The sequence below is a fragment of the Protopterus annectens genome, chromosome 5.part0 (assembly GCF_019279795.1).
Source record: "Protopterus annectens isolate FY-2018-M chromosome 5.part0, PAN1.0, whole genome shotgun sequence".
NCBI classification, from domain to species: domain Eukaryota; kingdom Metazoa; phylum Chordata; order Ceratodontiformes; family Protopteridae; genus Protopterus; species Protopterus annectens.
The window spans coordinates 924560656-924573578 of record NC_056735.1 but is presented as its reverse complement, the minus strand read 5'-3'; the positions used below and the strand labels follow the sequence as shown (position 1 = coordinate 924573578).

The 12923-nt window shown below is 40.8% G+C and overlaps 1 protein-coding gene across 1 annotated transcript in view; it reads right to left on the bottom strand.

The window, feature by feature from the left end:
• Positions 1 to 12923, bottom strand: part of ARHGAP42 (Rho GTPase activating protein 42) — a 1340395-nt gene that overhangs the window by 293744 nt on the left and 1033728 nt on the right. The window contains exon 21 of the mRNA XM_044071941.1: positions 5613 to 5766. Within this exon, the coding sequence (XP_043927876.1) occupies positions 5613 to 5766 (154 nt within the window). The remainder of the gene's footprint in view (positions 1 to 5612; positions 5767 to 12923) is intronic.

The window sequence follows — 12923 nt, the reverse complement described above, 5'->3', positions numbered from 1 at the left end:
CTATAATGTCAGGCTAATGTAAAGTGTACATAGTTATTTAAGATGTTATGTATAAATACTATGGAATTCATTCAAATGTTTTTGAAAAATAAAAAAAAAATTTTGAGAAAAAAAAAAGTGGGGATGTTTAACATTCATAATGAAGGGGGTATCTGCCCTGGTTTCAGAGTGTTGAGTGGTATGAGCAAGAGTTCCTGCATTTTAGTCTTATTTTATTCTGTACCAAAATGCCTTTAGATTAGCGGGGGTGGGGGTTATAATCCTTCCTACAAAGGTCAAAGTCATTTTTTTTTGCTCATCACTTTGCTAAGGGGGTTGGGGGCATATTTCAGGATCTGGCTATGGGTGCTAAAATGAGCCAGCTACAGCTTTATTTAATGTATACTTCTGAAAATGGTCCTGTATACATGGAGCTACATGTTACTTTCACAGGGGCTGTACTATTAGTGTTTTAGTTATCTGTAGCTCAGCATGTGCAGCTCTGATCAGGAAAAGGTTTCTAGGTTTCAGATGTTACAAGAGAGAATGTATTGCTTTTTTCTTGACAAGCTGCAAAGCACCCTTGTGGGAAAAAGTGCTGTCTGGGTCCCATCTAATCAAGTGTAATTGGAAAGGAGCTCAGAGAGTGCGTCCTTATTTGCTAGTTTGAGTTAAAAGGGTTATTTTTTGTTTTACATAAGCCCCGCATCTGTACTTTCTTGCATGTAGCTCACCATCATGCACTGCCATGTAGCAGCATTGGTGGTTATAGTAGCAAGCATTTTGCTTGTTAAATGTTCCCTTAGAACTTTGCTTGTTGTCCTCCAGAGGTTTTCCGTGGCTCAGCTCTACTGTCACGTAGAACACTAAGCCTAGCCTCAGAGGTACCAATACAATTCTCACTACTAGCAGAGACCTCCTAAACACAAACACAAGCACGTTACACATAATACATCCTCTGCAGAACACAATACATATAACAGCTCACACATCAGTGTGTCACAACAAGCCCTTAAGGCAAAACACAAAAACAAACATGTTAGTCATAGGTGATTACACAGTGAGACATAAAGATGTCCCTCTCACCAGATTGGATACGGAGAAGGTCACAATCAGCAGTCTGTCAGGTGCCAGGATCTGCCATATGCCAAATGCACTCAAGTCTCTCAGCAATAGGTACTGTTATGACTCTGTCATAGTCATGTTGGTGTAAACGAATTGGAGCATACCTCTCTGGACTATATGAAGAGAGACATGATTGAGCTCTTGGGCTATGTGTCTCAGGCTGTTATGTCACTAGCCTTAGGCAGCATTTTACCTTCACCTAGGATGATGCCTCAATATAAACAGAAAATGACTGACTTCAATAATTGGCTTAGTTTCTGGTGTCATTCCAAGGGGATACAGTATCTGTCAGCCTGGGATGACACAACTTGACAGACCTCAGTGCTTTGCCAGAGATGGTCTTCATTTGTCACCCTTGGGATTTCGGTTACTGGCCAAGGCTGTTGCCACCCCCATACTGCCTTTTTTAGGCAGAGTCTCAAGGGCAAAATTCCTGAAGTAAGAACTCCATCTAAGAACAGCCTCAGGGTTTTACTGCTATTCACTAGAAGCATTCCTCACCTTGGAAGACCTGGACATTTGTGTAATCCCAGAGATCTGGTTCAAGGCTGTGGAGCCCACCCCAGCCATACTAGGATACTCCTCCTTCCACATGTTCAGACCACAAACTGGTGGTGTGAAATCTTAAGGAGGCAGTGTATCAATATTCATTAAAGATAAATACACTTCCAGGTTGGTTAGACAGCATGATTCCCTGAAGATACTTCAGGTGTAATTATCTGTTGGTAGAACACCTATTCAAATCATTGCCAGCTACAAGACCCCCTCCATGAATCAGGACACCCATACTGCCTATTTGGATCTACTTAAGTCACTCAAGATACATCCGAACACAATGGTTTTGGGCGACTTTAACTACACATCCATTGACTAGAGAAATTACTCATGCACAAACTCACTTGACCAAAGGTTTCTCGACTTCATTAACTCTAATGCCCTGGACAAGCTAGGGATCATTGCAGCACCATCATTGTGAGGTCTTCCCTGGTGATATCTGACCATAAATCTGTCACATTCACGGTTGTTATCACACCTGACCACCCCCACCCACCCAGCACCAACTAAGCGAAAAAACTTCTCCAAAGCAGATCATAACCTCTTACGGTATGGTATAAATATATTCAGTGCACCTCCCTCCTCAGATGGAACTGGCAGCTATGCCAAGTTCTACACAAATGCTTTACACAAACACCTAAACAACTGCACTGAAGCAGCCATACCTGATAGTATCAAAACAAGCTTCTCAAGGAAGAGCAAACCTGCCTTGTGGACAACTGCCTTTAACAGGTTTTAGAATAAGAGGAAGAAATTGCTGTTTAGGAGTAAGAAGGAGCAACCCCTAAACTGGAAACCCTCCCTCCTCAGCTTAAACAAGCAAATAAGACTTCTTGTGAAGTCCTCCAAAGCTAACTATGAACCCAAATTAGCTTCCTCAACTAAGAACAACCATAAGGCATTCTTTAGTTACATCCGTAACCTAAAAGGAAAGGCTCAGATTTGTGCCAAACTGGTAGTTAATGATACCACATATACTGGACCTGTGGAGATTGCTAACCTGTTAGCTGACAGGTTCTATGAAAACTTCACTTCCCTGTCCCCGCCACACTTACCCCCGACATCCCTACCACCTGTCCTCTACCTTATATCTCAAAAGAGCAGGTTGAGAATGCCCTCTCTAAGGTAAAAACTACAGCATCCATAGGATCTGATAACATCCGAGGCTGCATCCCACATGGGCTCAAACAAGAATTAGCAATGCCATTGGGTACTCTTTTCACTCATAGTCTAAGCACTAACTTCATCCCAGCTGAATGGAAAAAGGTCACCATTGTCCATTTGCAGTGACCTAGAAACTATAGACCTATTATGTTGACTAGCCTTATCTGCAAGACCATGTAGAGAATCATCATGGACCTTTTCAACAAAGATATTGGTAAACTCCAAACACTTGACCCTACTCAATTTGACTTTGTCAAAGGGAGAATCATGCCTGTTAAACCTGGTGGACTCCTTCGAGACAGTCACTAAGGCCCTTGATGAGGGGAAATCTGTGCATACAGTATAGCTAGACTTAGCCAAAGCTTTTGATACTATCCCCAACTCAGGCATAATTGACAAACTCACTCAGCTAGGTATCAACCCTTATATCATTAGATGGGTTGCTAACTGGCTCACTGATAGAACCTATACAGTCAAAATAGGGGAATCCACCTTCAACAGCAGACCTGTAACCAGTGGTGTTCCACAGGGATCTGTCCTGGGATCTCTACTGTTTGGATTCTATTTCTCTGAAATGCAAGCTAAAACTAAAGGTCTGTGGCTGACAAAGTTTGCTGATGACTGCAAACTGGGAGTGGCCATAAAATCTCCACACAATGTCAACATCCTACATGAGGTTCTTACACAAACAAATGACTGGTGTAAAAGTCATGACCTTAAACTCAATTAAAAAAAATGCATTATCAGCTCTTTCAGTGAGAGTGATGTTCCTGCTAATTACCACACCAATAACAACACCCTAACTACGCACTCAGTGGAAAGAGACCTGGCACACAGGTTGACAGCAACCTTAGCTTCGATTGCCATGTCTCCACAGTGGTAAGAACTGCATTCTGTATTGCTCATCTCATAAGTAAGGGCATTGCCTCAAGAAAAAAAGAAGTTATAACTTCCCTGTACATTTCCCTCTTCAGGCCAATAATTGAGTACAATGCCCCTTTTGGTATGTACCTTTTTAAGCAACTGCAGTAATTGGAGAGACCACAAAGGTTCCTCACAAGGAACTTCAAGGTCTTCAACATCTGTTCTACGAGGATCGTCTGAAATCACTGTCACTTTATTCTGTTTCATACAGACTACTCAGAGGCAATCTCTGCCTTGCATATAAGGCAATCTTTGACCCTGCTTTATTGGAAAGGCTGCATATCCATGGTACATGGGTTACTCACTCTAATGGCCTTAACCTGATATGTGACATTAATAGAACCTGATGGAGGGACAGATTTGTCTTCCAGAGGTTACTACACCTTTGGAACAGACTACCGCTTCATGTCAAGCAGAGCACTTCATTGGCCCTCTCCAAATGTAATCTGGATGACTGGATGTGTAATTGTAATTTCCCCAGGGGTTCCACCTATTTCCCTCTTGGACAGGGGCGATAGGTGCTCATCATGGATATAAGGGTAAACATGGCTAGGCTTGTAAGGGCCCTAGGGTCATTACCCTAGTAAGTTCCTATGATCCTATGATCCTATGAGTACTTACACAAATGTAGAAGTGCAATGTTGGCTTACTGCTAAAGAAAGAGGACTCTGAAGTTCAGGCCAACACTAAGGGACTCTGGCTAACAACGTTCGCAGATGACTGCAAACTGGGAGCTATTATTGAATCCGCAAATTATGTGGATATTCTACAAAAGGGCCTTACAGAAACAGATGCTTGTTACCACAGCCATGGGCTCAAGCTTAATGCAAGGAAATGTATAGTTATCCCTTTTGGGAAAAACTATGTACCCATGAATTACCACATAGGTGTCAGTACACTAAACACTGAGAGTGTGATGAGAGACTTAGGGACACAGGTGGACAGTGGTCTCACCTTCGATAACCACATCACCACAACAGTCAGGAAATCCTTCTATGTGGCACACCTCATCACTAAGGGCTTTTCATCCAGGAAAAAGGAGGTCATTGTCCCACTGTATTCATCCCACATTAGACCCATTATAAAGTATAATGCCCCGTTTGGTGTGTACCTCACAAGACATCTGCAACAGCTGGAAAGGCTGCAGAAATACCTCACTAAAAGAATCACAGGCCTAAAGCAGATGCCATATGCTGACCATCTAAAATAACTCCAGCTATACTCTGTGGCATATCGTCTACTCAGAGGCGATATCTGCTTAACATACAAGGCCACGTCAAACCCTGAGCTGTTGGACATGCTCCACTTAAAGAAATCCCAATCCTTCAGAGCCACACGCTCCAGGGATCTAAACCTTGTCATCACAATGAACAAAACATGTTGGAAGGATAGGTTCCTGACCCAGAGATTCCTCATACTCTGGAATAGACTGCCCATACATGTCAAGCAGAGCGCCTCCTTGGCCCTCTTCCAAAGGAACCTTGATGATTGGATGGAAGATAGTTAATTTACCCCGGGGATCATGTCAGTCGCCCTGCTAGATAGGGGTCCAGGGAGGTAAATACTGTGGGAAGAAATATCAAGGGAATTGTTATGGCTAGGCTTGTATAGGCCCTAGGGCCGATAGCCTAGTACCAACCTATGAACCTATGGTATGGTACAACATCCTCGTATCAAATGGCAGCTTAGCAGGTCCAGAAATACATTTTTTTTAATGTTTAAACACTCAAGAGTCTTTTTACTTATGTGCTATTACTTTTGATGTGTGAGTAAAAGGTGAGTTAACTCCATGTCCAAACAATTCATTCTGTCACTATACCAGATCAGCTACATTTGTAATATTAACACTTGAACTTATTACTTACACTGATCCAGGCCTCTGGTAGCCATTACTAGATTTTGCATCCACTCTAGACTTTAGCGCCATTTTTGGTGGTAGCTCAGGATTGGAAACCTCACTTGTATCAGTCAGCTCAGCAGATGTTAGGTTTTGAACAGACCCACTGCAGCTTTTATTGCCTGAAAATAATGAGACACAGTACCATAAGTATGCATTCAAGAATATCTAACATCTATAAAAAAAATAGAAAAAAAAAGAATATTTAACAATCTGTCATACACTAAATTCCTGCACATTATACATGCTGTAAACTTTCCATAAGGCTGAGCACCATTAGTAATGCTACTAAATTTATTTCTAAGCATGTACTGTCGCTAATACATGTAGCCTAGTTTCATAATGACATTAAGGTTGCAAAGACAAAAATGTTTCTCACTGCAGAGTGTAGAAAAAAATGATTTGATATGCATTACTTTATTGCTGCTGTCTCTGGTATATTTCTCTGTGCTTCAGAAAGGCAATGCACTTAAAACTAAGATAAGAATACTTTATAATGAAGACAAAATAAGACTACCATCTACTTTTTTCACTATTTGCTCAGTATTTCAAATCTCATTTCAATCATGATGTCTCCTTTTACACAACCTAAGCTTTTTTGTTTTTTTCCTTTCTACTGCATATTCATCATCCTGCTACAGGGCAGGTAGGTCTTCTGTAAGACTACATAACATGTGGGTCTGAATCAGTTCCAGGTCACCGAGGGTTGAGTAAAAAAGCAAGGATAGCTGCAGAACGAAAACTCTTTTGCTCTGGGGAAATATATGTGGGCCGCAAAAATAATAAGCGTTCACTGACAGAAATCTAGTAATGGCTACCTCTGTACCTTTTCATGACTTGACCCTGGAGAAAATTAGTATATAACAGCATTGCCTGTCATAATTCCACTTAAATGGGAAGAAACAATCAGCTAGCGCTGTAATAGCAAAACAGTAAAAATGCACGCTAAACATTTTTAGATTGCAAGGCACTATAACAGCCACCTGGATCACACTCATATCCTGTTCCACTCCTTTACAAAGAGGATCTACCATCTCAGAGTAGGGTCTGATCTGGAATAAGCCATTGAGACAGGACACAGGTACATATACCAGAGAGGGCTGCTGGATCAGTAGGATTTAGTTCAAGCCTGTTGGAATTGTAGGACATCATCCTATGGGCAAGGAGTAATGACAGGTGAGACATAACTACTATAAAGGGAAACAGTTATAAAGACTACCCACAGTAAACTCCACTAAATTTAAAGGAGAAGAAAAGTGCTTTCCACAGCATCAACAGAATGTCTTTACCTTGCAGATGAGCAGGCTTCATTTTTTTTGCAATATATTCCCTAAATGACTGAAGAGAAAATTACCTTGAACTGAGCAAAACTACACTCAGATGGTATACTCATCACTAATTAAAATGTTTTGTCAATGAGACCAAATAACCAGACATGATAAAGAAATGATAAATGAAAATAGTTTTCATTTAGATACTACATTGACCTTATGTCATCACAACCCTTGGAATGCTTCCAGTAAGTCAAAATGTTAATTAGATAGCAAACTAGTTTAAAATATAGGGAATTCTTTTTGATTGATCACATTTCTAACATTCTTTGAATGAATTACTTATTGCATATGAAGAAACACTCATTGAAGTGAAATGCTTTTATGCAGGCATGGAAGAAACATAGAATGATTTTTATTAATAAAACATATAACTCCCTCCTGAACATGTGTCTCAGCTGAAAGGAATGATCCTTACTTAATTTTCATTGCAGACATTCTTAGTTGCATGTAGGATATACAATTATCTCCATTTCAGATTCAGTACAATCATTTCTACCTTATGACCCCATAATCATCTTCATTTCATCAGGAAGAAGCTGAGACCAGACCGTATCTTACCTAAGGTACAGTACCATTGGTATTTGCTTCCATTTTTTTCAAGAGCTGCTTTTTGTCTTTGTGTCTGCAGATCCTAAAGTCCCCCCCCCCCAAATGAACTTGAACACATTCTTTTCCACACTACCGATGAGTCCAGAGGGGCCATGATTCAGTCAGCCGTGAAGGTGGTTTGCACCCACCACACACTTGCATTGTAGCAATGAGAATGTGTCAGTCTGGGACATTATCCCTTTACCTGGTGGCTAACATGAGCTCGCTCACAAGGTGCGGACTATGCCCACCCTGTATGAGTCTGTGCATCTACCTACATGCTAATGAGAGCTACCATCACAAGCTTCAATTCAGTAAGCTTGCACACCAGTCCTAGCCAGTTTTGGTAACATACAAATCTCTGTTTGCATGATAGTGAACAGTTAACTATAAACCACCTCTCTTCTCTTTCCCCCATGATGTGCAAGTTGGCTTCAATCACTGAACCCCTCCCCTGCCTGAGTTTTCCAGATTCTAAGTTGCTATTCAAACTCTTCTTGTCTGGGTTACAGCCATGACTTAATGTCTCTGTGACACAAAGCCAGACCATTTGCTTCCGTACTTAACTATGACATTTCATATGTTTATGTATCTGTAACAGAAACGTTCCTACTGTAAATCTTACCTTTAAAATTTCAGCAATTTGAAATAATTGTATATTTTAACAAACCAATATATGCTACACATTAAATAACAAAATAAGTCACTGCTTATGTTCAATAACTTTGCAACATGATTAAAATTTCATACATTGTTATGTAGTACCAAATGTTACATTATACAAAATCAGTGCCTGGAAAGGATATGTGGTCCAGTTTACATATCTGGCTTCCAAATAAGAAAATAAATAAATAAATAAATAAATAAATACAAAGACATACATCTGGAGTGTTTCTCCCTGGGCCTCCGCTGAAAACTGGCTTAGTTCCAAGTCAGACTTTCCCGGTAAACAAATATTAAATAAATCAAAAAAATAAAATAAAAAATAAGTTTGTTTTGTCAGCTATCCTTTTTGTCTAGTAAGAGACTCCATCTAAGAGTCTCCTTGCTCTCATGGTGTGCCCTGCTTTCGTTTTTTTTTAACAGTCCTTGCACCTTTTTATGATGTTAACATATTTCAACATTGAAATGTATTTATTTTCCATTTTCTATGAAGGCTTGAGCTTATTTATTTATTTACATATATTTGCTATCCAATCAAATAGGCTTGTCTTTGTCAGTACGCTTTATTACCCAATCCCCCGACCATATAACAGGTAACAAAAAGCTGGGCAGACAGGTTCCTAGTTCACATTCTCATTGTGATGCAGAGCCACTGTGCAGGCCTGTACTGCAGTAGCTCTGATTAGCATGTAATGCAGAGACTGAGTCATGCACCTGCAGAATCCATGCAGTGTGTAGTGCATTGCAAATCACTATGTGCCAAGTATCGTAGCAGTGTACTGTCTACAGTAATGGCACATAAAACAAAAAGGGCAACATTGACGGTTTTGACAACAATAAGCAAAGAAAGAAGAAAATGTCCTAACTGTGCACAATATCCCTGACCTTTCAAGACATTTCCATTATCATAACAGCAGTCATTACTTTAGCACCGCAACATATGTATGATGGTATTTATAGTCATTACGCTTCCATGTAGCATGTATATGAGTGTGTCATGCACTATTGTAGGCAAGGCACAATTCAGACATGCAAGCTGTTTCAAAGCAAAACAATTAGAAGATAATTCAGAAATTCCTATGCAAATAAGGAAATAATGAGATGCAAGTGATGACTATGTGAAACATCTGCAACTTTCTTTTGTAAATGAGCCCCCACTTTCTTTCTGCAATTCCTAGTAACCTTTTGAAGCATATCTGTATCAATCACAGATGGGTTATAAAGAGTAAAACCGTTCCTTTTCTATTCACTTTGAGATTTGCAAAGATGCTTGGTTTTGCTGCAAGCCTGAATGTTTCTTGCTTAGAGCTGCTAATTTTGGTCTTGCCAAAACCTGGTGACAGACTGGGAAAATGTTGGGTATCGCAAGCTTCTACCCTGAGAAAACTGCAGCTCCTCTATAACCTCCTGGGACATTTGGATGAGCATATTTATTTTCAAGTGTCACTACAGGATCCAGCTACTACCATGCATGCCTTCAGTGGAATGACATAATTTCCTGATGTGCTTGGTGGGATATAGTGCACCCATGTTGCTATAAGGGCTTCATCAGGACCATGGAGGAAATGTAACAGGAAGGGTTACCATTCCATCAACTGCCAGGTAGTGAGTGATGCATGAGGATGCATCATGAATGTGCTGGCCCAGCATCCTGGCAGTCCTGATAATCCTCACAAATTATACACATTCGCTGTACCACCTATTCCTGTATGGCAGGATTCCTCATGGTCACCTGTTTAATAAGTGAAAACTATTATAATGTTGTTAACCATGGTTATCTTCTGGAAAAGGCAACATTTAATAATCCCCCTCCTCCATTTTGTTATATGTCCCCTCTTTTTTATTGTCCAGGTGGCTTAGGCTACCTGTTCAAACCTTGGATAATGGTACCACTCCATAACCCACAGAAAATTGCAGATCAGTGCTTTCACACCACACTATCCCAAACAAGGATAGTCCATGACTGAGTGTTTGGCTTACTCAAAGCCCGTTTATGTTTCCTCAGTGAGTTAGGGGTGCCCCTCAGAATGAGCCTACTGCACCATGCAGGCAGGGAGGATGGCATAATGGTTAAGTTGTTTACCTTACAGACACAAGGTGCAGGGTTTGATTCTCACATGGGGTAATTGGCTAGGCTTGAAATGGCCCACAAGGGTAGTTAGCCTAGTACTAACCTGGGAACCTAGGAACCTATGCAAATGTTTATGGCTTGATGCATTCTGTATACAACAGACCTGTCAGTCTGGTGCAACCAGTCACTGATAGTGTCAGTGCTCCAATTATGATTTGCCCCATCAGTGATAGTGGCAATGATGGCCAGCTGACAGCAGCAGGACAGCAAACCCACCAGCAGAATTCTACACATCCAGTCCCCTACTACAAGGCCATGACAATCCGTATGTGACACTGTAAAGTTACAAAGATAATACTCAGTGCATGCTGTGAAGGTGGTTTGTGCCCTTACATATCTGAATGGTACATGGTGATTTACAGTGCACATCAGATGTTTCTTCTCATTTAATAAATGAGCGTTGTGGTCAGATGGTATTAGCCATCACCATTGCAATGTATCAGTGGCACAATTGCTACTTATACTTTTTAGCTTATGGCTATAAACTGAATAATTTATTGTTGTGTTACTAAACTTATATTCACCTGTTAGGGAAATGTATTTTTATCTTGCTGTCTCTCTGTATCTCTCTCTCTACCACTTTATCTGTACAGGAAGTAAGTGCAGCATTCTTCTAGTGAAGCACATGTGATGTGAAATCATGTGCCCCATATTTGCAAAGGGTCTGCCTGGTGAGTAACTTCTGTATTGCTGATGTTCAACGTTTCATTTACATCTGGAAGGTATCATACACAGTGTCCTCAAAGACAGTTTGATGAAGGTCCCAGAAATTATGAGCAAGTGCTAGCATTGTGTTTAATGCTGAGCTGCTCCAATGAGAGCATCTATTGATTGCAGGCATAACTCTTGATATTCACTTAACAGTACTGTATGACCTAAACCTTGACTGTGAGATTCTACCCCAAGTCTAATGAGGCCTGACTACCTTCTTCTTGGCAGAACTCACATGAATGCCTGCAGCACTTTCTTGGGATACACATGGTGTCCAGCCTACTCATTCACCACACCTGCTGATGTTCCCTCCTCTACATCCAGTTGTGTCCTCAGTGTGCATCTCGTTAAGTCCTTACAAGTGTGCATATGAAAACTGATGTGTGTAATCTTACAGCACACGAGGATCATCATGGCATTGTTGATAGCCTTCATAATTCCCTTATACTGGCAAATGTTCTCACTTATACCCTGTAACACTTTAACCTTCTCCACTGGACTCTCAGTAGCAGTTGTTTGAGAATGAACTACATCACAGCACATTTGCTGCTGCGCAGACAAGGTGTTTATGCAGATAGCTGTGAGAACCATCTTTGCCTGGGACCACTGTGTAAAGTGCAACAGTGGGTTCTACTACCTCAGAAAGGGTTCTGTCATCATCAAGAAGTTTAGACTGTGCATAAGAAACAACCTGCAACCATTGTTGTAGCGTCATTTCCTCATTATTTGTAGTCTGTATGTATCACTGCCTATGGAGTTACCCATCTACTGTGGGGTAGGGGGTCCTACCGGTACATCATAAGACTGTGTGCCACTGTTCTAAGGCTGTATCATGAGAATGAGAGTAATGACAACCTTGCCAGCAGGCATTTTGCTGTCAACATCAGCCAGCTGTGCTGCAGCAAAGCATGCAATTATTTCTGCTCATGACCCTGTTAGGAAATATGTAAAAATGTGGTTAGTGTGGCCTGTGGTGACTTTGTATTAAAGGTATGATGCCCATACTTACCAGGAAATGTCTGCTGAGGTGGTGCTACAGTTAATGCTATTGAAGTTTCTGATGAGGAAACATTAATGAGTTTTACATATGCAGTTTCCATGACAAGTACACCTAACCTGAAATCTGCAGTGCCAGCCAAGCACATTCTGCACTGCCTCTAACTGGATGTTCTTAGATCTGTATATGATTATTAGGCTAACCACCCAAGGGGGACATTTTTACCCCTAGCCATACTTCCCAAGGTGAGAATCAAGCCCTGTATTATGCCTGATGTTGCAGGGTATCTGAAAGCACAGGCATGAATGCCACCTCAAATGATTCCTGCACCAGCCCCCTCTGCATCAAATTAATTGCACTTTATGGAGAGCAGGTACTCCTCATTAGGAGTTACAGGTTGTACAGGGAGCTGATATGGGTAACTGCATTCTGCCTATACTTTCTCCTTACACAACCTTACACAGCCCACCATGTCATTAACTCTTCTTACACTACAACAAAGTGTGGTTCCCTTCCCCTTTAACACGTCAGCCACAACTTGATTCTATGCTGTAGATTGTTCTGCCTGCTTTGTTCCCTACCCCTACTTTTCTAAAAAGACATTTCCATATGTCCTAAGTGCATCCACGGGGACATGGTTTTATTCAGAAGTCAATTTGTCTCTCCTGTGCCTTGGTCCTGATGCTACAATATTTTTTTCTAAAAGTACTAGTTTGCAATTAATAATACATTCCTGCCTTAAGTGCAATAAATTCTGTGACTTGCATTTTGTTGAGGAATTGAACAATATATTCATAGGTACTTGATTTGTGCGGATCTTAATAAGCCTTGTTTTACATTCTCATAGCAGCTTTT